At 37.0% G+C, this 27,240-nt stretch overlaps 1 protein-coding gene across 1 annotated transcript in view; it reads left to right on the plus strand.

Moving 5' to 3' along the window:
• Nucleotides 1-27,240, plus strand: part of PPP2R5A (protein phosphatase 2 regulatory subunit B'alpha) — a 42,517-nt gene that overhangs the window by 12,343 nt on the left and 2,934 nt on the right. Inside the window, exons 2-11 of the mRNA XM_058834056.1 lie at nt 4,791-4,987; nt 10,047-10,148; nt 15,046-15,138; nt 17,714-17,844; nt 18,035-18,094; nt 19,273-19,381; nt 21,766-21,819; nt 24,936-24,986; nt 25,702-25,821; nt 25,910-26,037. Of these exons, the coding sequence (XP_058690039.1) occupies nt 4,791-4,987; nt 10,047-10,148; nt 15,046-15,138; nt 17,714-17,844; nt 18,035-18,094; nt 19,273-19,381; nt 21,766-21,819; nt 24,936-24,986; nt 25,702-25,821; nt 25,910-26,037 (1,045 nt within the window). The remainder of the gene's footprint in view (nt 1-4,790; nt 4,988-10,046; nt 10,149-15,045; nt 15,139-17,713; nt 17,845-18,034; nt 18,095-19,272; nt 19,382-21,765; nt 21,820-24,935; nt 24,987-25,701; nt 25,822-25,909; nt 26,038-27,240) is intronic.

The raw sequence follows: 27,240 nt of genomic DNA on the forward strand, positions 1-27,240 counted from the left end.
CCTCCAGAAGCCGTTTAACCTCACTAATATGACCATGTTATTGAGTTAAAGCAGCTTAGGAAGAGCCTGACGAGTTCCAGAGCCAGTGCTGATGGATGGATGTGACTGGAACAGAGAAGGGGAAGGGAGGAGTAAATGGGAAAGGGGGTAGCAGGGAGAGATCAATCTCTCTCAGTCACTGTCAGCCAACAACTTTGCTGCCTGTCAGGCTGTAGATGGAGACTTCTGAGAACCTGGAAACACTCTGTGCCCTGTTGAAACATTAACTGTACCAAAACTGCATCTCCTAACAATGTTTTGTCATGCCTGTAACATCAGCACTGACGTTCAGATGCTAGGAGAGATCACAACAATCATATACACAAGAGCTGTCCAGGACAAAACCAAATATTAAATTTATGTCAGATGGGACTCCTTGTGCTTGATTTATGTAAGTGGGGCGGAGTTTATCACACCACCTCCTTTTCAGATTAATGGTGTCTCTGAAAGGAGCAGGCTGTACAAAAACATTGATTCATTTAAACTAAAAGCCCCAAAACCAAGCCCAGAGATTTGGTGTCTCACAGTCCACGTACTTCTCTCTCCATGTCACTGTTAAGGCTTCGTCCTACTCCAGCATCTCCTGCCACCACTGAATACAGCTGAATACAGTGCAGTAAATGTATCCAGACAGCAGAGACTAAATCCTAAACTTTGCACTGTGGAATGCAGCATCATTATGACATGATCCTTTTCATTTATTCAGTTTGTCAGAGAATTATGTAGAAGTGTAAAATTGTCGACAAGTTCTAAGGAGGTATGTGGTACTTTATTCCGTAATATCATTGTCCTCTAACTTCTTGAAAGGGCTGTGTATGAACTGCTTTAAGAGGCTGTCAGACAAAAGCTCTGTGGTTGTTTCACTGGCTTCTGCATCTTCCAGGGATAGCTCTACCAGGAAAAAGTAGAACTATTCAATTAGTGAGACATAAAAAAAACAAATGGAAAATGTTTGCAAATGTTTGAGAGGGTTTATTTTGTATTGGCAAGGAAACTCCGAATTTAGAACTTGCCATTTGTGTAGTTGAGAGAGTTTTTGTGCATTTAGAGTCTGATTTCTGCTGATTAATCAAGGATTATGTTACGTTCTATGTACTGAATGTCTTGGGTAAACAGTTGTGTTGAGAAAGGAGAATTATCTTTCTGTTCCTTCCAGGAGGAAGGCCTGTAAATGTAAGAGATAAATATGTTGTAGGAAGACATCATTGTAGTGTGTTTTTGTCTCCAGTTAGGTATCAGTGAGGTAGTTCTTGTGAATTATTTTTGTTTCCATATTTTACTTGAGCCTTCCCTAGAAAGATTAGTCTCTTGACTCAGTATTCCATGCTTAGATTTGCATTGATGACCTTATAAATCTGAAAGCATTTGATTTAGGGACAAATCTGCACGCTCATACAGCTTCAATGTTTTAAAAATTCTGCTCAGGAAGAACTTCCAAGTCAAATTGCTTGCTACTTTTTTTCATTTAGTATTGTGCCTACTGTCTGAGGGGAAGTTTGTAAACAGTAGAAATAGTCTGTGGAGAATTTAAGTATTGTGAAGTGCAACAATCAAATTGAGTATTTTAATCAGGTGCAAGCTCTCTGCTATCTATAATGAAAATGACCAGAGGCAAGTCTTGATTAAAGTGGATCATAATTTGAATAATTCCTTTGGTGCTGGATGTTAAGTTTTTGTCTTCAGGATTTCCCATCATCATGTTTGATTCAGAGTTGTTTTATTGAGGCATCTGCTGTCTACTTTGAACCTAATTTATCTTCTGTGGTCTTTGTGGTATTTAGGGTATTTGAAGAATAACAATGATCTTGAACTCCACATGTTACAATGCAAATCTTCATAGACTATTAGATTGAATCTGGTTTAAAAATCATGCCATGGGTTGTTCAACTACTAAAGCTAAAAGCTCCAGTGTTTATGCAGTTATGGTGGCACAGTTTATTTTATTCCTAGAACTAGAATAAACTATTGTGATATGATTTTGTTGTGGTATAAAGTTTTCTAGCTTTCACTGTTACGGGATAGTTAGAGGCTTTGAAAAGTTAAGAATCTCATCTGACAAACAAATTTTCCTCAATCACTTGGTGGTTCCCATGGTACCTTTCATAACATTCCTGGGACAAATGTGCAATGTGTCAAGCAGGGATTGAGCACATGAAGACGGATTGTGCTGATAGAACAGAACTGGCTTTCTTGTTACCTTATTTTTGCCATAGTTGCACATAATTTTCATCTCTTGCAGATGACTAGAGTAATAAGTTGATTAAAAAAAATATGTTTCCCCTTGTAAGTAGGAAAAAAGGATGTATGCTTAGAAGAAGGTACTTCCTTTAGTTTTACTTTAAATGTTTTAGTGGTAACAGAACAGATTAATGGGCAGGTTTTTCATTTGAGGAAATGTCCAGTTGAGAGAGATCAGGTTGCTAATGAAATGGACTGCTGATGCATGGTAGGGGAGAGATTCTCTTTTACTCTGATGTCTAACTAGAAGTGGCTAATGCAGGAATTTATTTGATATAATAGGGAAGGTAATAAGTGACTTAATTATTTTGTATGAATTCCAGTTACTGGCTTTTAGCTTTAGGTCTTTAGTCTGTTTGAACCATAGCTAGAAGTATTCAGGTGCTATCTGCTGGTTTTTGAAACTTCTAGGTAAATTTTGCTTCGTGATACTTCCTTTTTAATTTTTTTTTTTTTTTTTTTTTTTTTTATCGTTAGCTAACTGTATTGTGTTGTGCCTCACTTGTGGACCTTTGTAACTTGGAGTATAGTTGAGTTTGTAGTGAGGGGAAAATAAGAGTAGGCTTGGTTCCTGTGCTACTCTGGCTATCAGCTTGGGGCTAGCAACAAAAAAAGCTGCCCTCCCTGTGTCAGTTCCTTAAATTAGGCTTTTTGGATTTTATCCTCAGCATGTCACTGTTATTGCATTGTTGCTATGATACAATACTTACTCATGCAATCTGCTGTAGAATATTAGAAGATCTGACCTGAAATGTTACGTAACTTACAAATGTTTTTACAGCTGATGTTCATTATTTTGCAGAGTGTAACAATTCGTGTTTTTGTAGTTATCTGAGTGAAATAAGCATCTTGCAAGGTTTCTTATTCAAAAGAAAAATGGTTAAAATGGCAGAATTGACATTCAGAAGTGTGAATTGTTCTTCATGAGGGAGTAGTAATTGCTGGCTTGTTCAAAAGCTCCCTGAAGTTGTTATGCTCATCTAATAGGATCATAACTGTCAGGCGGGGAAAGGGAGCACAATACAGTATTCTGTATATACCTGAATTTGAGCAGTACGGGTTACAGTGGAGGAGTGTCAGTCCATTTCAGCAATTACTTTTTGCTTATGGAAATGAAATAATTCTATCAGGTAACTGCTGATTATTAAACCTGCTGTTGACTGTTGTTTCAGCCACGAAATGAAAGGTATTTTGGTAGGAAACTTGAGAAACGGGCATTATCAGAGTGAATTGTTAAAGTATAAACTTAATGAAGTTTTTTTAAATGAGAATAATTCTAAAACATGAAAGAGAAGCATGAGATTTTTTCAGGTTTTAAAGTGAGACTTAAGATTTTCAGTATTCAATTGCCTTTTTCCTGTCTTGATAACTTTTTTTTTTTTGGTGATGAAATAGCAGTGCTCATAGCAATACTGCAGTGAATGAATGATGCTAAGGGATGTAGTCAGGATGTAGACAAGTCTTGAAAATTCTTCAGGGGGAGAGCATTCTTTATTTGGAGATAAAATTGGGAATACTGTTTTTTCACCAGAGTAAGCTGAATGCCAACAAGCTGATAGATGAGGTGATGCTGTATTGGTGCAGTGGCTTTGAACCCCTATAACCAGTTGAAAACAAGAACAAAAGACAAACCAAATCTTCAGTTAAAACCATGACTTTTTTATGATTGTTATGATCATTCAGCTTTGGAACAATTGCAACATACTAAGGATGTATTAAATTTTGAAGACTGTAGTGCTTGATAATCCATCTCTTTTAGAGTTAATATGAAATGCTAATGGAGGAATTCTGCTTATCAGATTACAGAGGTACTGAATGCTGAAATGAAAATGCTAAGTCGCAGCCAAACATGTTGTCTTAATAGGCCAAAAAATCTGGAAGACCCTTATATGACTAAGATTGTCATAAATTATTTAGACCAAAGCATTAAAATTCAGGATTAATCCTTTTGAAATATTGGAATTCTTTCTTCAGAGAAACATTGATCACATGATGTCAAAAGTATGTGAAGCATTTTGCATTGGGGTAAAAAGACAAGGTTCCTTCAGAGCAGATTTTACAGCTTTTAAGCAGGTTACATAATAAAGGATTAGGGAACAGAATGAGACAAATCGGATGAATGAAAGGTTAGTTTGATGCACTGCTCCTGGATATGACTTTTGGTGATGGAGAGCTGGGACTTGTTAATGTCTATGTATTTCAAATAATGTTAATTCAGAAACTCATTGCTGGTAAATATATTTACTGCCATATCTTTGTCCATTATTTCTTTCATGTACCAAAAGTTGGGGATGGTGAGTGTTCCATTGTTACATACAGATATTTTCAGTTTTGACAGAATTGTATAATAATTTGCTATTAGTTTGCTGACTATGAAGCACAACATTCCCCATTAAAAAACTAAATCATAGCTATGCAAATTCTTGTCAACAAAATAGATTTAGAAATCCTGTGTTTGCTTCTACAGACTTAAGTGTTTGGGTTTTTTGTTGTTTTTTTTTTTTCTTCTATAGATGCCACCTTCAATGAACAGCAAGATCTTTTTTGTCAGAAGTTGCAACAGTGTTGTGTGCTCTTTGACTTCATGGACTCTGTTTCAGACCTGAAAAGCAAAGAAATCAAGAGAGCAACACTGAATGAACTGGTTGAATATGTTTCAACAAATCGTGGAGTGATTGTTGAATCAGCTTATGCTGACATAGTGAAAATGGTAAGTGGAATGCTCTTGTTATAGTTTGAATTTTAATAAAATATCTTAATCAGTTTATGACTGTAATGGCATTTAACTCGGAATTGTGGTTGGTTATTCTGCTTATACAGTATAATTTGTTAATGATAACTTGGCTCAGAAAGGCTTGTAAAAACAAACAACTTGCAAGTTCTAGTTATTAGCTGAAACATGATGCATTCAGGTTAATTAAAATGAAAGAACTGGTACACTGCAGATACTTGCAGTCTGGGTAAGCTTTAAAGTTGTTCTCTTTCAGAAAATGGCAATATTTCAGTGCTGCCTGTCTTTATTTACTAGTGGCAATGGAGAGTTAGGCTAAAGTTTTCTGGTAGTAATTGCTTCAGGTACTGGTGACAGCAGAAAAGTTTATCAGTATAAGAAAGCAACTCTACTTTGTAAATACTTTTTATGGCTGTTTGTTGTTATTTTGGCCTTGGAGAGCTGCACTATATTAGCCTAAGTGGTTTGCTGAAGTTATAAACCATAGGATGACTTGTCCCATGCAATTGCTACTAATGACTTGCTGAATAATGAACAAAATATTTGTGGTTGTTATCTGCTGACTTTCCCAGGTGTTTATGTGCATTTTCAAATGCTACTTAAGTAATGTTTTTGATCTGCCTGTACTTAAGGTACAGGGAATGCAACTGAAAGGCACTTGAGAATAATCTGAAATTATTTTTTTTTTCCTAGAAATGTGAAATGTAAAAACAGTGGCTTTAGTGCCCATGCATTTACGTGAATGGTTCATTTGGTGAAGTTTACATAGATAAAATGCTGACTTTAAAAAAGCTCTCAGGAACATAAGCAGAGCAGTTCAAATATAGAGCCTGCAACTTTTGTGGTTCGCTATACAGTACAAGCTAGTTTTTTCTTAAGGTTAATTTTGTTTGTTGTTTGGTGGTTTGTTGTTTGGTTGGGTTTTTTTTCTGGGCAACTGATAGGGAAGATCAGATCTTAAATGTAAATAAACGTGGAAGTTTTGCCATTATACTGAAGGGCTAGGATTATTGAAACCCTTCTAATCGTTTTGGCTGTTTCAGCAGATGCTTATTAAGTTTCACAAAAAAATCTAGGACACTGCAGGGTTTTGTATAGTTTCATTTTTTAAAGGACCTGGTTTTCTGTCCTAAATGTTTTTTACATAAGAAAATAAAGGACAAAGTATGTTCACCTCTTATTAGGCTTTTATTTTTTTCTTGCTGCTGGTGGCAGCAAGCCTGAATCCTTGCAGTATTTTCTTATTCTGTGTGCCCTCTGTAGCCCCTTGTTACAAGAAAGAATATACTAACTACCCCATAGTACTTGTTGAAGGGAGGCTTTCTTTTATATTTGAGTTGTTTTCTTTTCTTGGAGATAAGGTGGTGTTGGGCTGTTCTTTTGAGTTTTTTGTTGTTGTGCAAATGATTTGATTCTGTTGATGCTTGTTTTCCCTTCCATAACAAATTTCCATCTCCTTTTCTCCCCTAAAATGACAGAAAGTGAAGCTCAGTGAGAGCTGTAAATGCTCAGTGAGAGCTTTTTGAGAGCTTGAGACAAAAGATCCCTCCAAGCTTGAATAGTATTTCTAATCTCCCTGGCAACTGGCAGCAGAAGAGGCCTTTGCTGTGAATTAGGACGAAGTTCCAGCTTTCAGGAAAAAATCTGCATGGGTCTGTTTCTCCCTCTACATAACACCTGTGTCAGGCTCAAGGCCTTTCTTGGTAGCAAAACTTGTATGAGATTGAAGAGTTACTGTTTCACTTGTGTTTTGTTTGGGTTTTAAGTTTTTAGGATGTTTAATGATCCTATATTAAAAGAAAAATAATTTGAGTTTTGCTGCAGAGTTTGAACTGTGTTTTTGGGATGAAAAAGTAGAAGTGGCCTTAATGAAATCCAACTATCATCTGGCTGGTAGTAGAGGACAGGCAGACTAAAGAATTCCCTGAAAAAGCCAGAGTGGCATCTGTGGCAGAAGCAGAAACAATTTCTTTCCAAAGCCCCTTGTCTCTCCCTAGGCCTGGGACACCTTCTCTCCAGCTCTCAGAAGAAACAGCCTCAGGTTTCAAACAGGTTTCCTTGGAGTCACCTGAGCTGTGGGGAGGCTAAGTCAACAATGTCTTAAAGATAGCAGGAAGGGACATAAGATGCTGATTCTGACCAGTGCATAGGCAAGGTCTGTGCAAGTGAGGAGGTCTCTGGTATTCCTTTCCTTCACTGGTCTCTGCTGACCCAAGTATCACACAGGCTCCTCTGGTTGTCTCTGCTATGCTTGGATCCTGAGGCAGGGAGCTTGAATTGATACCAGTGTCATTTCAAGCCACTGAAAATGGAAACAACATAATTTAAAAAAGTCTTTGTTGAAATGGATGTGCAGGACATGCTGTAGGTTATCTTTTTGGCGCCTAATTTTCCTTCAGGTGAGGTGGAATTTTGCTTACAAATAGTTTTGAAGATGTAGCACGGTGGTCAGTGCACCTCTGTTCTGGGTCATCTAAAACTAGTGTATTCTGTTTGGAAATTCTCAGTTAAAAGCACTCTGAAACTAAAAGGAAATCAGGGTTTGGCATTGTAAATATTTTAAGTTTTAAAACTTCCTGGGAAATTAGAAAGTTCTACCTTTTATCAATTTGGGGAACTTGAGAGAACTGTCTATTCAGTACATGTAACTCTTCATCTCCTTGTGCCTATCAACCTTGCCTTGTTCCCCAGCAGAATATAAAAATCTAATGTAATGAGATTGTCCTAACAGGCTGTATGAATTGTGAATTCAGAATTCAAAAGAAATCAGGTATCCTCAATCTGCACACTCAAATTGGAATTGAACCTAGTATCTTCTGAATGTTGAGATCAAATGTACAGACAATAAGGGACTTTTTTTTTTTGTTGTTTCAATAAAATGTAATTGCTGTATCTCAGTGCACTTACTGGTACATTTTCTGATGTCATTTTTGGAAAACTTTGAGATTTAATTTAGAAAGCTGATGCTGGATTTATCTGGAAATCTATCCAGCTTTAAAAACCTTTTATGATCTGTGTTTCTGAAATCACAGTTTTGGGATAAGACAACACTTGGGAAAGAAAAAGAATGCTTTAAGTAACATGAGAGGATATAGAGTAGAATTTGCAAAAGTTTTTTAAACATAATAAAGTAAATTAATTGTTTTTTTGTGGGAAACAGGCTAGTATGGAAAAAGGGTGCAAGGTTTATTTTAAGTTTCATATGTTCTTGGGAGGTGAATAATGCTAGTGGAAGTACTGAATACTCTGAAAATCATACAGTTGGTTTTCCACAGGCCTGGCTGAGAGGCTTGCTGATTGTTTCTGCTACAGAAGTGTATTTAGTAGCTTTGTTTTGGACATGAAACTCACTACTCTGAGGTTCTGTGCTAAAGGCTGACCAGCTCAGTTCAGCAAGATGCATATAGAAACAAAAAGAAGTGTTTGCAGGAGATGTTACCAGAATACTCAGAAGGAGAGGTAGAACATTCTCTGTAGGAGACTGATTCATATGCTGGAGGGTTTTATTGAATACCTGTTAAGAGTAGACAAAGCAAATAAGAGAACGAGGATTGTAATGTTGGTTTTTGAGCTTGATTAAAATTAATGTTCTCTGACTCCTATTTCCCACTCCTCTCCCCCCAGCCTTTTGTTCTCAAGCTTTGGAACCCCAAGTCCCTTGTGTTTACAGCATTAAAGGACAACTGTACTGTTTTTTGTGGGGTGGTTTGTTTGTTTGGGTGGTCTTATTTGGTTTGGGGTTTTGTTTTGTTTTTTTGTTGTTTTTCCTGTGCCTTAAGCTTGGAGACAGCTGAGCCCATTCACACAGAACTTCATTGCCCTTCTAATCCAGGACAGCAGTGCTGCAGCTTTGCCGTGTCCTAACAGGAGAGAGAGACAGGACACAGAACAAAGGGCATAGGAGGAAATGAAAATGCGTTTTATGCAATAGCTGTGTATCTTGTTTAATGAGGCAGCTGATGCTTATGTCCTGTGACTTCAGATCTTTCTAAAGTCCTTTTGCTAGATTCTACAAACACCTTGGAGGCTCCATGGAATATGTGCAGGAGGGTTTTCTGCAAACTGTTGAACAGTTTCTTTTGTGCTTAGCAGGCTTGGGTAATAAGCAGCTACTTGAAACAGATTTGATCAAAAAGACTAAAAGATTTTGAAATGTGATTGGAAAAGTCGGGTTAAACTTGTTCCTGAAGGAATGGTAAAAAATGCAGAAATTAAATGAACTTCATGTTCTCTTTTGTTTGTGTTAGAGATTTAAATCCAGTATGTTACATCTGGTGCAGGAGATGACATTTTTCCTTTGACGTCTGAATGGTCTTCTATCCATGCTTTAATATACTTCAAAAATCCCTGAAGAAACCTTTTTAAACTTGTCCTTTTGAAATTGATTTGATGTGACTGTATCATACTAAAAGTAACTTAGACTATCTTTAAGAAAAAATAGCTACTATGTGAAATGGAAAAGCTAGAATGGTTATGTGTTTCTAACTTTCCAAACCCTTGAAACACCTTGAAATTTTCAAAGGTGAAAAATGTAAACAGAAATATCTTGAAATCAAGTAAGGTGAAGAGCTGTAGAAATAAAATACATTTTGGGGATTGTCTGCCTTACATGACAGACATGCTTGCTCTCTCTTACGTGGATAGACCTCTTTAAATCTTAATTGATTTTAGTTATATTTTTTTGTGGTCTTATATAAAAACAGCTCTTGGTGTCATGTAGTTAAAAATTGTTTTTTATAGGGAAGCTGATTTTTTTTAAACTTCCATAGTTTCCAGGGAGATGCTGGAATATGACCATGTCTAGCTACAAGCTTGTAAAGCAGTTGAGACAAAAGTTACTTTCTTATTTCCACTGATGTGCTACAGACTTCTGGCTGTTTGTATTTTGCTGTTTTGAAAATGAGCTAGTGATTTATTATGGTACTTTTTTTTAGATGGTTTTGTTTCATTTGATTTCAGGGTAAATGAGTACCCTAATGAGTGTTATCAGTGAGAGCATAAACAGTGATACAATTAAATATTTTTTTTTTGCTTGCAGATTAGTTCTAATATTTTCAGAACACTTCCACCTAGTGATAACCCAGATTTTGATCCGGAAGAAGATGAACCAACTCTTGAAGCCTCATGGCCCCACATACAGGTGTGTGATTCTTTTACTTCCAAGCCTTCTCAGAAGGCAAAAAAAGTGGATACTTCAGTCATTTTGTGCCTTCATTAAGAACAAAAAAATTGCTTTTGTAATACAATTGAGTTTTTATAGTTGAGAGGGAAAAAAGTGGTGCTTTTTTTAGCATGTATAAATATGGCTGAATGTAATGCTTCTAAATGACTTAAATATTATTTTTAAACAGAGGTATTGCTCTGTTAAATAGTGTTGTATGTATATATTAAAGCTGGATATTTTTGATAATTATGTTCTTCACCTAAGAGGTTTGTTTTCTGCAACTGAGCAACCTTATAGTGTTGTTTCAATGAAATAGAAGTTAATACTAACAGTTCAGTTTCTTGTGACAATAACAAAAAATGGAGTAATAGCCTTTATTTGTCCTTTGAGCAAATAAAAATCCCCTCCTTCTTCCCCACCCTTTTCCCTCCCTCCATGCAAAGGCTTTACAATATCAGCGTTGTTTGGTAACAGTTGCATGGTTATTCCATTGTTGCACTTCTATGGAGATCTTGTGATTTTTACAGCACTGCTGTATCACACACAGCCACAATGTGATTGACTTGAAATGCTGCTGAGTTTTATTTTATTTTCAATTAACTCTTATAAGCTGTAAATGTCCAAGCACATATCTCAGGGTAGTTCATTGCCAAATTTATGTAAGTAGTATCTGTTAAAGAAAAGTGAAGCTGCAGCTCCTAGCAGTGGGTAGATTGAGCTGCTGCACATCTGCATACCATTTGCTCTCTCCTCTCAAGAGCTAAAATGATACTCTGCCCCTAAAATATTACAGTTCTAATGCATCCACAAATGCTCTTATTTAAAAACTGGGCTTCTAATATTGACTCTAAAAAGTATGTATTCAGCATAGTATTTCAGACTTAAACCAAACAAGAATTAAGTTATCACAAAAAAATAACTCTCCAGGTCAAAGGCTGTGATAATTATTCTCTTATATATGGTTGATTCTAATTCATAGGAGAAACAGCTATAACTGAACTAGATGAGAGGCTTGACTTTGTTGGGTGTGACGGTACAAGGGCTAAGCAAATGTCTCTTGTAGTCAGTAGCAGCACCATCTGAATTCTAAATACCTGTGTCTCAGAGGTAAAATCTGTAAATGCTAGCTCAGTTCACTTTAAGTCATAATTAAACTCTAGTCCTTTTCATAGAAAAAGACCTGTAGATTTTGTGATCAGTTCACTTGTGCCTTAGGCTTGCCTGAGAGGAATTGAAAGAGATTTGTAGCCTGTGGTATTATTTGAAATTTTATTTTCAGGTTTCTTCCTTGCATTTTTCTAAGGGAAATTTTGCCAGGCTGTCTGGTCACTGGTTGTGGATTTCCCTCCACTGTGTCTGTTGTTCATCTTGTCCTTGGAATAGATCACTCCTTGCAGCATAGTGGAAATAGTTTGTGTTTCCCATTCTGTCCTTTTACAGTTCATGTGCTCCTGGACCATAGAAGACTCAGTTGCTCATTGCCCTTCAGGAGCACAAAGCTGCTGGAAATGTCAGATTTTGTGTGTGGAAGAAAGGCTGTACACAACTGTTCTTCTCCGCAGCAAAACACACTATTATTTTTGGCATAGTCTAAAGGACTGCTTAAGGAGGAAAGGTGTGGATGTTTTGCTGACTGTGATTTGTGACAGATCAGTTGCAAATTCCAAATTCTATCCTGATCTGGCAGTCAGGTAGCCACTTTTCTAGGAGAGGAAAGAAAAAAAGTCTGAAGCTCTACTCTTCTCTGCTTGAATCTGTTGACATAATTGCTTAGTAAGTAACCAGTGTGTGTAGCCACAACAAAAGACTCCAGACCTTCACTAAAATGAGTTTCACTTGAAAGATGTTGCTTTAAAGGGCTTTAATGGTTTGTAGCAGCCAAAGTAGGCTGAACAGGTTGACATTTAAAGCCACTGTGCATTTTGAAGCTTAGGGAGTTGCAGAGTTCGTGGAATTGTTCAAAGCAGTAATATTCTAGTGGTCCCTACAAGATAGAATCACTAAAGCATTAGGAATTTTATTTCATAGCTCTTTGACCCAAGCAGACTAGTTTTGAGAACAAAAATTACTAAATCCAATATCTTTCCCCTCATTTAGTATTTCCAAGAGTAATGTTTCTGTTAAGAAAGTTGAGCATGCCTGTCTCTTTAGGTAGGATCTGTTGTGGCCAGAACCTGTTCTGGTGCCCCTAGTTTGATTGTTGTTGTTATGCTTTTAAGTTTGCTAACATTATCATACAGGGAAAGTGAGAATTTGACTTACCCAGGAATGGCCACTGCAGCTTGCTTCCTGAAGTGCCCTGGATAAAGAGGCTTTCATGTATCTCCCAAGGCTCACAAGGATTTCCAAAGTCATTTGATATCCAGTTGATAACCTGAATTTAATCTTGGACAGCTTGTAACAAGATGTTGCAGCATTGTGCTTTTCACTTAGTTCATCTGCTTGATGTCTATTGCAGTCACTGTATCTATTTATGGAAAGAAGGCATAATTATCCTTCCTCCCCTGTCCTTTAGGGAAAACAAAATGTGCCAATTTAGTGTTCACTCTTAAAAAGTGTTGTATCCCATGACAATGCCAGTGGCTCTCTCTGTATCCTTTCAGGTTTTAATAAATTTCCTCAAGCATGTGTAGGTCTGTGCATCTCAGTGCTGTCAGTATCTTCCTGGAATATCCTAGGATTTCATCTGTCACTTCCATAGCTTCATTGGGAGGATGGATCTTAGTCATCCTATGGTTAACCCTTTCTCAGCTTAAGGGCTTGCAAATGCAAATGCAGAGCTTTTTCTTGGAACTCCAACTGTGACTTTGCAATCTGAGTTTCATTCTGTATTTGTTCTTCTAGGGCTTCAGAGTCAACTTGTCCTTTCTTGTGGGTAACATGACATACTTTTTTTCCTATTTTCTGCCCTGGTGGTGTGGCATTGTCTAAGCAGTTATCACACATGGCTGTTCTTTGTTGTTGTCACTAATAGAAATATGTAATATTAGGAGTTTATTACAGAAATCTTGAATTAAATTAAGTTCCAAAAATTAAGCTGTGCTATGTAACCTCCTCTGGCCATATGTTGCCCATTTCTATACAAATTTATCTGGTTGCTAATTTGAAGAAGATCAGTAGACTCAGAATGTTTTGGGCTGGAAGGGACCTTTAAAAATCACCTTAGTCCAAGCCCCCTGCAATGAGAAGAGACACCTTACGGGAGATCAGGTTGCTCAAGCACCTGCTTAGTTTGGTGTCATCTGCACCAAACATCTGTGCTGAGTGTTCTCTCACTGTCTGTGTCATTGATAAGAGATATTAAGCAGCCATGGTTGAGCTCTTTCTAAGATAGAAGGTGCAGTATGGTAACATTTAAAATTCTACTACTGGGTTGTCTATTATGGTGCCAAGAGAAGACAGGACACGGAGTAATGGCTGTACACTGAAACAGATGAGGAACTTTACATGGAGGGTGGCAGAGCACTGTTCCAGGCTTGCCCAGGAAGGTCATGGAATCTCTTTCTCTGGAGACATTCACACCCTACCTGTTCCTCTGTCACCTGCTGTAGGTGACCCTTCCTTGGCAGGGGGCTTGGGCTAGATGATCTCTCCCAGCCCTAACAATCCTGTTATTCTATGTAAACTGCTGATAGGAAAAGCTCTTTTTACAGTCTGTCAGAGGGGGACAAAGTGAAGGGTAGCTTGAGTTTCTGAGCCTCTGCTTTGCAGATACAGCACACCCTCCTTGAGGCTATGCATAAGTAACTGTCAGCTCAAATGTTCAGCATAAAAGTACTTACTGTCATGTATTTCTCTGCAGTGAGGTTCCTAATTATAATTATGAATTACTCAGGTTTTTGCTCTCAGTTTAGTTAAGTATTCAGAGTGGTAACAGTTGAAACTCATGCCTGTGAGTATGAGCACAGGTCTGCGTGGGTTTTATTTAAAAGCCCAGTCAGTGATGGCATTATATACCTGAATTTCATTGTAGTATTATTACTAATCAGTTGTTTAATTATATGGAGTTATGAAATAGGCATTGAGAACATGAACAACTCTGAATGTAATCTAAACATAAGGAATATTTCCTCTCAATTCTGTCTTAGTGAAGAGATGCCTTCTGTGTACTTTATTAATCTGCCATTGTTATGGAAGTGCAGCATTTTGTCTTGGACTTTCAGTGAACCCCAAAATATGGGACTTGTGCTCTGGCCTCTTCATCCCACTTTCTGCTACCCCAGGGAGAGCTTTGGTAGCTCTATCTCCTGTCAGGTTTTTTAATCTCTGGGCATTGTAGGATTGTAGCAAATAGGAACTTGAACTAAGTAGAAATAATATGCTGCAAGACGTAATGGATATTATAATTGAATTTCCAGGATGTAGAAGCCTAATTTTAATCTGAGCTCTTTCAGTTTCTGTGAATTCATTCAGCTGTTTTAATACAACTTTTCATTTTCACAGTTTGCAGTCAGAACTTAATTTCAGGAATACTTAGTAGTTTTTTCTTCATTTCTTTAAGGAATTATGTTGGAGCACTTTATTTAACTCTCAATGCTGCTAAATAGGTTTGGTAACCTATTTCTCCATAATAAGTTCTTAACATGGCAGGAATGTAACATTTAGAACTTGTTTTTTGTCCACTAGTGGTATTTTCAGTAGATTATTTATTAAGCTTTGACTCTTCTGGGAATTAAAGTGTTTTAGGTACTTACTGTAATTCTTTCCGTAAATTCCAGTAGAAGCTGTGGTTAAGTAGTGATGTGTTAGGCTTCGATTACTTTCATACTTTTTGAATATGTGAATAATCCCACAGACTTTGGTGGTGATGACAAGGTTGAGATCTGTTATGGTATACTTACTAACTTCAGAATTTTCATTTCCATGTTTTTAGTTGGTGTATGAGTTCTTCCTGAGGTTTTTGGAGAGCCCAGATTTTCAGCCCAGCATTGCAAAGCGATACATTGACCAGAGATTTGTACAGCAGGTAAGAGAGGAGTTTTAAAGTTGAAAGTGGGATTTAAAGATCACCTCTCAAGCTTAATTTATCAGATGCTTAAAAGCTTTCCTGTTGACACAGGGTAAATTTCACTACTTGCAGCAGTGGTTTCTGCCAAATACTAAATAAACAGCACATCATGCCACAGGGGCTATTATGTAATTAGTAACTTCAGGAACACTTTGTTTTCAGATATCAACCTCAGTGCTTTGATGTGCAAGATATTTGGAATTTGTAAAGTTCTGTTTTTCATGGTTTGTAACTTAATTCCAGTCAAATCAATAAAGTGGTAATTTTATTTTTGTAGTCCTTTTATGTTTGTTTTTTTAATAATTTTACCATGAGAAAACTTACAGCAAACTTTCTTCTTGTAAAAAATTCACGTACTTATTATACATGGAATGTGTTTCAACACCTTACTTGTGTCTAGATAGTGTAATTATCTTTACTATTGTGCATTAATCATGAAAGGAAAATCAAGTAAGAAATTACTTAGGGAAGTCATGCTTTACCATGCAAAGCAACTATGAGCAAGAAGTGAGATTTCATATTAAATGTAACTTCTCAGGGAATTATGGTGTAAAATGCAATAAAAATTTTTGGTTCAAATTGAATTCAGTGAGGATTTATTTCACTGTGTCAAAATATTTGTTTGCCAAATTTTGTTTGTCAAAATAATTGCTCAGTATCTGAAGAGTGAGTGCTGGCAGGCCATCACAATACAGCATTGAAAAGTAAAACCACAAAATGGGTGCTTTCCCTCCCTACCTTCAGTGACTGCATTTAATTTCCACTTATTTTCTGGTTCTACTGTTCTTGTTTGTGTTTCCTTCTTCTCAGTTTTATTCAAGTTACACACAAAATTTAAGCCTGAAGCTGCTGGTGAGCTATTGGCTGTGGGTATTCAGTTTACAAATGGACCTGTGGTCCTGTCTTGGTTTGAAAAGACAAGTGTCTGCTAAGGAAGGCAGGAGCCTCTCTTGAAATGGAAAAAATGTAAACCCCCTGCCCCTCCTCTCCAAATTATTATAATTTTGAAGTTAAGGGTTTCTTAGGCAAAGATATGGGAATAGGAATAATAGTTCTTTACTAGGAAAATAAAATAAAATGCGGTAGAACAAAAAAAAAGAGTCAGAATACAACCCGGCTTCCATTGGTCAGGGTGTTGGCTGCAGTCCTTCTAGAGTGACAGATGTGGTTCTGTTGAAGCAGTAATGCTGTAGAAGAGATACTGTAGTTTTCCTCTGAAGGTCCAGTGGTGATGTAGAATGGTCTGGTCTTCCTCTGGGAATCCAGTGGAGAAAGGCTGCCTGTGGTGTTCCAAGTAAATTAATAATAAAGATTATATCTAGCTAGGAATGCTTGGCTCCTCCCCCTGGGTGGAGCATCTCCCAATGGGATGATGTAATTTTATCAGTCATGCACTGAGACTCAATGGCCCCTTAACATGAGATATCCCCCTGGAGGGAGGATGGGTTGTGGAAGAGATAAAGAACACTGCCCCAGCTGGTTTTAACAGCTGGTAATAGAATACATACTTTTGGTTACAACCTAAGACAGGTCCTTAAGAGCAGCATTGCAGAGTTTGTTCCTGACATTTCACTTGATCTTTCTCTAGAGTACAAGATAGAGACAATGCAACCAACAGCTAGCTATATATGGGAAAAAACGTGGAGTAGTGACCCTGAGAAATTCCTGCTAAATATAAAATTGAAACTAACCAAGCTCCTGAACAGCTGTTTCCAGTCCCTTGTGTCGCTTAGCGCAGACATACCTAAGCTCAGACCTGAGCAAGAGACTCTGGTGACTGCTTGAGCTGGCACTGGCTTGCCTCAAGGCAGCTAATGTTTCTGAGTATGCTGTTGCTTGGGCATGCAGGGTTAAAAAAAAAAAAACAAAAATTATGGTCTGTAATGTGATCTGAGTATTTTTTATGTCTTTGAGTGAGCATGGTCTTTTCTGTATCCTTGAAAGACTTCCTACAAGAAAAAAGTGTGTGGAAAGTTTTGTTAGCTTCTTGCAGCATTTAGTCTGTATTAATAGGGAATTGGTTATTAATTACATATTTTATGCTTACTCTGTGACCCCCTCCTTAATTGTAAAATTTCTTGTATAGGAATGCTTTTGCTTGGCCATCAAGACACAATTACCACTTTGAGATAAGCAGTCAAGAATTTTAATTAAGAAATTGTAAATATAGGATATGGATTTGATTAATTCTGATTTCTTAAACAGCAAGTGCAAACCACTTACCCACAGTTTCATAACCTCATGTTTGCAATTGCATTTTTATTTTGATAGTATAATAGTTTCTGGAATGACTCTGATGTCTGTTGTAAACAGGAAAGGAATGAAGTCGATGAGTTTATTAGAAAAAAAATCGACTTTATTAAAAACGTAATTTTGAAAATATACTATTAACATCTAAGCAAAATGTACAGTTAAGCTGATTCTATTTTTTTCCTAATGTAAACTTGTAAATTAAAGATAAAATTCAAATCAGGTAGTAACAAAACAATCTTAAGTCTTTCAAAAGTAATACATTTCAATTTAATTTTTAAAGTTGTTGGAGCTCTTTGACAGTGAAGACCCACGAGAACGTGATTTCCTAAAGACAGTTCTTCATAGAATTTATGGAAAATTCCTCGGTTTAAGAGCATTCATCAGGAAACAGATAAACAACATTTTCCTCAGGTATGCTCTGCGTGTGTGACTAGTTATCTTGCCTTCACAGTCTGAATCTGCAGTGATTAATTCTTAAAATAAAAGACCTGTGTGTGGTCTGCGATCTTGCTTTCAAATATTTGAAGCTTAGTAAAGATTATTTCTTTGGAATCTCTGATCCTCTGTGGCAATTTTTGATGGTTGTCTTTTTTGTTCACAGGTTTATATATGAAACAGAGCATTTCAATGGTGTTGCTGAACTTCTTGAGATATTAGGAAGGTAAGTTTGATCTCACACAGAAAAAATATAAAATGTTATTGTGAACATTTGCTTCAGGTTTTCTGCTTTGGGAATGGAGGGGGGAAGAGAATTATTACAATAACAAGTGATGAAGTACAGTCACTAATAATCTAATACTGTCAGGGTTACCACATGAATATCTAATTTGGACACAGAATAAATTGCTCTTTTTTCAGTGCAAATTTTAAAGATGATGGGCAAAAAGTGTTTCTCAAGGGTCCTTGTTTGTCAGACCTATCTACTCTTGCTTATCTTCTACCTGATAGATGACTTGTTCTTTGATTCAGAAAATGAATGTTAACTTTTGCCCTCATGCTGAATGAAATGCTTTAATCTTCAGCAGGCTGGTTTCCTTTCAGTTCTATTCAGGAAAGCCTTGTGAGTGCTAGGGTTTTTTAGTTACCTTTTTTTTGGATGCTATTTCACTAACTTGAATTTAACTTTGAAGTTTTTCTCTGGTAGTTTTTTTACTGCCTTTTCAAAACTGTCATGCATTTCACAGTAGAAAATTGTATTACTGGTCTAACTAAAAATACAAATACAGTGAAGCTACTGTGGAAAAAATTTTCATGAAAAATCAAGTTATGGGGATCCCATTGTTTTCTTGGATTTGCCTAAAATGTAACGGGCAAAAGAAGCTAACCTTTTCCTGAAGGACTTTTGTCTATTCTGTAGCTCATCAACTCTTTAATATAAGATGACTGAATCAATGAGACAACTTTTAAACTTTGTTTTTGAAGGGGAACAATCTCAAAACAAGTGTTCAAATTGCACTGTTTCCTTTTTTTCACTGAAAGTTGCTAGTGACGGTGGGTGAAATGGATCAGCTTCCTTATACATCTGTCTAAGCTTTGCAAGACTTACTGTAGATTACTTTATTTAGTGGGGGTCATGATAAAAATACTTCAGCTCATCTAGTAGTGAGTATTGTTTAGCTTCTAGAGTGGTTCTCTGGTATTCCTTACCAAGAGTCTAAACTCCCATGATATCAACATTTTAAAGGTTGTGCACATGTAGAGCTATTTTATGGTTTCAAAATAATCAGGTTTAAAAACTGAATCAGAAATGGAGTTTCAGTTGAACTTACAAAAATTCTTGACTTGCTAGGAAAAAATATTTTTTTAATAAAAATAAATCCTGCTTATTCATGTTTTCAGTATTATCAATGGTTTTGCACTGCCACTGAAAGCAGAACACAAACAGTTCCTTATGAAAGTTCTGATTCCCATGCATACTGCAAAGGGATTAGCTTTGTTTCATGCACAGGTAAGCTTTTGCCTATTTTTAAGAGTGGTGGGGTTTTTGTATTTACATTTGAAACTAATGAAATTTAAAGCACTATGTGTTATAATTCCAATATTCCAAAATATTTGCAAATTCAGTCACTTTTTAAAAAAGTCTTACACATCTTATATCTAAATGTTAATTTTGAGATAATATTTGAGATAATATTACAAGTGAAAGAATGTACCAGTGAGTCAAAGACTTACCAACTGAAGTGGGAAGCTTTTTTGCTTGTAGTCTTGTCACACTTTAAGTTTCATTTAATCCCAGGGCCTTGTGCTGTTGTCATTTCCTTTATATAACTTAAATGCTGTGTGTAAAGGAACCTTGGGTATGGCCAAGCATTCATTTCATATGTGTTTTTTTCTTTCTAAAGCTGCACCAGTGATGGGGTGGGAAGGAGAATTTTGTTGCCATTTATAAATGGCAGAGATGCACAGTAGCTCTCTGGATCAGCCAGGAATTATGTAGATCCATGACACACTGTCAGAATGCTGCAGTTCTTCAGCTGACTTTGATTCTTATACTTGCCACAGACATTCAGCATTTAATTTGAGGAATAATCTGTATCCTTTCCAGACATATGGCACTTCAAGTATTGAATATGGTTGATGCAAGCTTGGAAGTAATTCATTCTGCTGTGGCTAATTAAAACTTGCTTTGTGACTTAGCTCACTAATGCAGCTCCATACAGACTAAAGATACAAGAAAATGGGTTTCTAATTAAAGTGAAATCATTATGACTGTATAGCCTACAAACAGGATCAAATGAGGAGCTCACTTAATTCCTAATTCTCATATGAAGTTTTAAATTAATCAAATGACTTGTCTTTGTGGTTTATTGCCTTGCTGCTCCATGAAATGAGTCAGTGAAAGGAAAGGGCCCAGTCACCTCCCAAAGCTGTTTTCACTGACAGATCAGTACAGCAAGCTGCCCTTTTTTTCTGGGATACATGTGATCAGTTCATGGCTACTGAAAGGGGCCCTATTAATTCAGCTGTACCTGAAAGTAGCATTTGTCCTGCTGACCAGGCCACTCCTCTGTCCCTTCATAAATCATGGGTGCCAGGTGCACACACAGCATGTGTTCCTGGTTTCATTTTATCCCAAAGGTCTAAGCCAGTGGTAAATCTCCTTTAACAATCCCAAGTCGCCTGGTTGCTTTGTTGCTGAGTAAAGTATAGCCTATGCTTAAAAGTTAAAGCTTTAAAGATGAATTAAGCTTGAGTCTTTGTGTCTTTGAACAGTAAAGCATTACTTACTGAATATACACATATAATGGGATTTATGAGATTAATGTGTGACATTTATTATTTTTTGAATCTATACAAATGCATCACTAGCCTAAGGGCAAAAGAAATAAATTAGACCTGTTGCAATTACAGCATTGTAATTATCTGCTTTGGCATAACAGATTAAAAAAAAAAAAGAAAGGGAATGCTTAAATTTCAAGCATCCTAAGTATTGAAATGTAATGCATTTTTCTTAATTTTTGTCTTTGCTTTATATTGTGAAATACTGTGACTTTAAAAAATCAGTCTTAATGGAATCTAGGACTGTAACTACTTCAGTAATAGGATTATTGTATGGTTTCTGCATGGGATGGTTGTTTACTTACTCAACTATGTGCTCAGTAGCTGAACTCTAAGTAATTACATAACATTAAATATCCTTGGCCTGAGCAGGCCCTGCACAGAAACCAGGAGAGGCTGGGAGAGCAATGCTGGTGACTTAATCACATTATGCTTCCCCATTCCTTCTACCTGTCCACATGCAGTTGTTGGCCAGTGCTGCACTAGGACATGACATTCAGCTGGGCAACAGCTGCCTGATCTCTTGTGGCCTTGGAATATGTTCAAATTCTTTCACTTGTAATCTTACTACTGAAAGTTTTGTGCTGTAGGTGTCTGGTACCTGGGCAATGTGCAATGTGTGCTCATTCAAATCTGTGTTACAACTAGTTTTTTACTGCAAGTGTGGCTTTTTTTTTTTTACCCCAGTATAGATGTTTGAAAGTGATAGCTTTGTAATGTTAATACAGGAGTTGATGTTAAGAAAAATCTATCTGGATATGGGATCTGAGTTAGGGAAATAACTGCCAAGCTTAAAAATCATTTTCTAGATTGAAAAGATGTTTTTTTGGTATGCAGGAAGTTTTTTTAAGATACAGCAGGTTTGTTTATCTTGCTGCTTTAATTGCTGCTTTGTTTAATTTGGACTAATATGAAATGCCTGTGTAGGGTTGCCTTGGGTTGGGTTCCCCCCATGATCTGAAGTGCTTCCATTAGAAATTGTGATACTTAGTAATGCTGCAATGTCCAAACTGTGTCTGCTAAAACTAAATAACCATATGACTTACATTTCAGCTCGCCTATTGTGTTGTACAGTTCCTGGAAAAGGATACAACTTTAACAGAGCCTGTAAGTGTTTTTCAGTTGGATGTCTTTCTATTTTTAATTTCAATTAAATACTGCAGTGTAACCTGTTGAATTGTACAGCAGTGCTGTGTTATCTTGATTAAAGATGGATAGGTAGGATTTTCTGGGGGGAAGGGTGAGGAATGAAATCTAGAATAATTAAGAAAATTCTGAGTTTGAAAGGGCACTTGTCTCTTAACCTATGGCCAAGATAGAGCATAGATTTAACTAAAAGTTTGAATTGCTGGTATCATGCAAACTACCTCAAATGAGAAAGCATGTCATGACTGTTCTCTTCTAATAAAAACTAAAATGTCATTGATTTTGGTACTGATAGCTTGTGTTTAGCCACTGCATGTTGCATGCAAGTTGAAATATTTTAGGGAATAAACAATCCCAAAATAAAAGTTGAAAATAATAGCAACACTTCATCTAGACAGAAAGAACTCTGAAATTCCAAATGTGCTGTTTCTGTCCTGCCTTTTCAGTTCCTGGGGTGCCTCTTGGCAGTCAAAACTCAGGTGCTTCAGGCATCTGTGGCTTTTGCCAGACTGGATCTCCCATGATACATATTGACAGCTCAGCTAGAGCGGGTTTATGCACAAGGCTTTGGCAGGGCCCAGGAAGAACAGAGGCTCAGGGCAGTGCAGCAGTTTGTGAGGACACAGAGTGATGTCAGGCCAACTATAAAAGAAACTGGTTTTACTTGGACAATTAGGAATATCTCCACTAGGGCTATGTTGATATTTAAATACTTTACCCCTTTTGTGACAGAAAAAATGAAGAGTTTATGCACGACCTAAATTTTTCTTCTTTAAAGAAAAAAAAGATAAACAGCTTTGGGAAAACAACACTGATCTTCTCTGAGTGTCTTTCAGTGGAAGCTTGTTTTCTGCACAGCTGTTTCAGCTGACCAGTTATTCTGTAGGTGGTGGAGGGTGTCTGTGGATTTGCCTTGTGTGCTTAAGGCATCTCCTTCCCCCTGTGCTGCAGTGTTCCCAGCCACACTGATCAATAAGCTTATTTTGTGGGATAGGGCAAGGAGAAAGGAATTCTGTAACCCCTATTCCTTAAGCTAATTGAGGAAACAACCCTCAAAAGGCATTTTGACAGTTAAAGTTGACATATGAGCAGAAAATGTGTAGTGTTACATAAAAACTTGCACGATGGAATGAAGCGACAGCGTGACAAGGTCAGAACTTCCTGACACAAATTTATGGAAGTGTGGTGCAGGATCCAAGCCCAAACTGCTGTGAAGAAGGCAGGGCTTTAGAGAAGAGCCACAGTGCAGTTCTGAGGCTCATCTGGACTGTGGTCTATACAATTGTGGTTGCTTCTTAATCAGTTAAAGGTGAATTCAGGCTGGAGAAGACAAAAGAACTCACTGCAGAGTCACGGCCTGTGTTTGCTTTGGTTGTTACTCTGGGTGTATAGTAAAAGTTGCTTTATAAAGGAATTAAAGTTAATAGGATAAGTGAAGCTTTAAGAAACTTTTTGAAATGCTTGAAAAGTAAATGTTAAAATTTGGGGCAACTGATGAGATAGCATTGGAAATTTTTCTTGGCTTTAGGTCAAGTAATATTTTAAGAACTCCATCGGAAGGCTGTCTTCACACATACCTTACTGTTATTTTTCTGGCAGGAATTGTCACTCAGGGTCAATTTGAAGGACATTCAATCCGAGCTCTTGTAGCTATGGTAGTCTGCCTCAGGTCAGTCCTGATGTTTGCAGAGCTGACAAGAAGAGGTTGTTACCTAACCCTGCTGAGTGCAATGGCCTTTACATGGAAGAAATCAGGCTAAATGTGCAGTCCTTGTACATGAATAAACTGTTCCAGCAGGTGCCTACAGTTGTAAGCCACTTCATGGGAATTTTGTAGCTCAGGGAAGAATATTAATCTTTTGTAGTAAAAGCAGTAATCCATGAACATAAATGTGCAGGTATCAACTTCTTAAAATAAAAGCATAGTCAGTTTCCATGAAGCTGGAAATGGATACTTCAGCAAGGAGGAGACAAGGAATAGGTATCTTGTTGAGGTGTGCACTGTTATACTCAGAACATATTATTTCTTTATCAAGTTGAGAATATGGGTCTCATCTCTAGCAATAATTAAGTACATTTAAAAATTCTTGCAGTAATTTGTGCTGGGAAGTATACTTTAGTCATACTAACTCTTTTCTCTGGAAAGTCACTTTTGGTACTACATGTAGTTAATAAAGCAGATGGAAAGCTGAAGGAAAAAAATCAACATGACAAAAATCAAATATGGAAGGTATTTAAATAATTGAGTTTTTCCTTTGGATATGATCAATTAGGTGCTATTGTATCATAAAAAAATAGAGGTCCTTTCCTCAGAATGAAAGTTTATAAGTCTCTGAGAATGTTTCTGCTTCTGGAACATAGTTGAAGCCTCTTTTTTTCCCTTTTTTTTAAAGCCAGCATTCATTTTGTAATTTAGATGCCATGTGAGATGTTTATTTCTAGGAAAAATGCCTCCAGCCTTTCTTTGCTGTATTCCCTCCATTCCTCTTGGGGGCTGTACTTTCCAATTAATTTTCCCAAAGGTTTTGTTTTTCCAGTCTTGTGTAAGATAGCTTCAAATGTAGATATTAGAATACATTTTCTCTGTAAGTTCACATCTTTCTTACTTTAGTTTCCAGTCTAACACATCAAATTGTAGCAGAGAAGAGGAAGAGTTGGAGGCCATGGCTCCTCTGTAGAGCCCTGTCAGCATTTATTGTTTCCTCTCAGGCTTCAAACCTTTTATGCCAAGGCTGGTGCTCCCCAAAGTATGGATGAGTAGAAGACAAAAAATATTCTGTGAGATTTAGCTACAGGGGGGTTAACTTCACTTTGTGATTCTTTGATGTGATCAGCATTCTGTCAGTTAATGTGAGTACTGGGATGGGAGCAGAGTGTGACTAGATAATCACAAGCACACTAAGTGATAAGGGTCTGAGTTATTCTGACAACCTAAACAAGACAAACATTTAAATGAGTGTTTATTCAGTTTTCATTGAACTTTTGAATAAGGAAAAGCAGAGAAAAACCAGTACTTTTCTTATTAAGTACATAGTAGAAACTTGTCCTACTTTAACTTGTTTGTATTCTTCATACAGGTAATCAGAGGACTGCTCAAATTTTGGCCAAAAACATGCAGTCAGAAAGAGGTTGGTTTTGTGTCTCATTTCTGGTGTCTGCTGTGATGTAAAGTCTTGTGGGGCAGATTCACAAACTTTATCTGTGCTGTGCTTTTCAAGACATCTTGAAGAAAACTTGCAGTTCTTGAAGCTTCTTGAGGCACTCACCTTTGTCATGTGACTCAGTATGGTTTCTTCTATGTAGCTAAAATGAGTTTGAAAACCAGGAGTTTGATTTATCCCACCAGATTCCATTCCCAGCAGCTCCTTAAATTGGGACCCTTAACACTGTTGTCTCTTTCTCTGCAAGCGGTGATAAATTTTTCTGTGCCAGCTACACAGAGTTCTGCTGGTTGCAATTTTGTATGGGAATTAACTACTTATCACTTCAAAAGCTACTTTGGTGATCTCTGATAATCTCTGCAACCATTCTTGAAATAAGATAAATAAGATGCCCTATTTTTTTTTTTTAAACTGTAAAACCCCGTTTTCTGCAGAAGCAGTTTGTTGAAGTATTCACTATTTACACAAAAGAAATCCATGAGGAGAGCTGTAACCTATTAGCTGAGAGTGATGATTGACATTTTAGGCTGCAAAGCCCCTGTGAATGTCTAAATGCCTTGTAATGACAGTCTTCTTTGCAGGATTCATGAGTAATGTATAAGCTGTATTTTGTTTGCTTCTGTTCACAATGGTGATATGAAACACTCTCATCCTTTTTTTTTTTTTCTTTCTAAACAAACAGGTAATGTTTTTAGGTGAAATTGAAGAAATCTTAGATGTTATAGAACCAACACAATTCAAAAAAATAGAAGAGCCTTTATTTAAGCAAATATCCAAGAGTGTGTCAAGTTCACATTTTCAGGTAAATAAAATAAGTATTAAAAAAACCCAAACAAACCTTGTGGTAACTTACTTTATGGTTGTTATGAACCCTTAACTTTGTGTTCCAGGTCGCAGAAAGAGCTTTGTACTTCTGGAATAACGAATATATTCTTAGCCTGATTGAGGAGAACATCGATAAAATTCTACCAATTATGTTCGGCAGTTTGTACAAGATCTCCAAAGAACACTGGAATCCGTATGTAACATTTCACTTTATCTGTTGCAGTGTAAATATATTGTCCACTGTTTCAGGTTTGGATTGGGAGCTTGTAAATGGAACTTCATTTTTACTTAAATAAGATGAAATCCATGAGATTCTGGGTGTTAAATGGAGTGTCACTTTCAGCTGTGTTGTTCTTTCACTGTTCTGCCCTGTTACAATGGAGATCTGGAATAAATTGAAAAAGTATGAGGAAATTGGATGATGGACTTGTATATTGTAATTACATCTGATCCTCTGTGTTAGTTCAAAATGCAAATTAATGCTACTTGGACCAAAACCATTTCCAAGGGTTGCTTCTATTTCTGTTTTGCTGTCCTTTAATACTTCAGATGAATACAATTGTCTGTGTCTTCATAAGTATTTATTGCTGATCAGTGAGATAAGAAGGGAAAAAGATCCTATCAGAGAGGAGCAACCCTTACTAAGGATGGTAGGACTGAGAAATGAGTGACTACTTCACTTTATATTTAGTGCCACAAGTTAAATATTGGTATTCCCGTGTTTGAAAGAAGCAGCAATGGTATTGAAGTATACTGGGTACCAGCACCCTGAATTAAGTTTCAAGTTAGTATGCAGAATATAAAGCTTGTACAGGCAAAAGCCAGGATCAGCAGGAGCTTGCCACAGCCCTGCAGTAAACCAGATGTCCTGTTTTAAGCCCTTGGAGGCTTTGCAGTTATTCTGGGTTTATCTAGATGGTGTGTCTAGTTGCAAACTGAATACAAACCTTGGGGAATAGTCCTTGGAGTATCAATGTATTTGGGACCTCAACAAATTTGAAGGATGTCCCTCTTTCCCTATCTGTAGGCAGATGTTTCCCTTTATGAAAGAAGTAAAAGAGATAGGATAATTGCCTACTTGAGGACAAGCAAGTTTGGGGAAGAAAGTATAATCCTTTGATTCTAATCTGTTTGGGAGGGCAGCAAAACATGCTTTTATCCATCTGGTTGTCTGATATGGGCTCAACTTCTTGCTCAAAATCCAACTTTTCCTCTCAGAAAACCAAAACCTTAAATAAGCTTTTGACCTCAAACCACATGAAAGCCAGGGTACAAAAAAACAAATCAAATTTTAAAAACAAGTGTATAAACAGGCAACGGATACTGTGCGTTTTGAATGGACAAGCACAAGTCTCTGCTGAACAGCTGGGAGATTTCCTCGTGCCACGATGGACAT

Source organism: Poecile atricapillus, chromosome 3 (genome assembly GCF_030490865.1).
Source record: "Poecile atricapillus isolate bPoeAtr1 chromosome 3, bPoeAtr1.hap1, whole genome shotgun sequence".
Lineage (NCBI taxonomy): Eukaryota > Metazoa > Chordata > Aves > Passeriformes > Paridae > Poecile > Poecile atricapillus.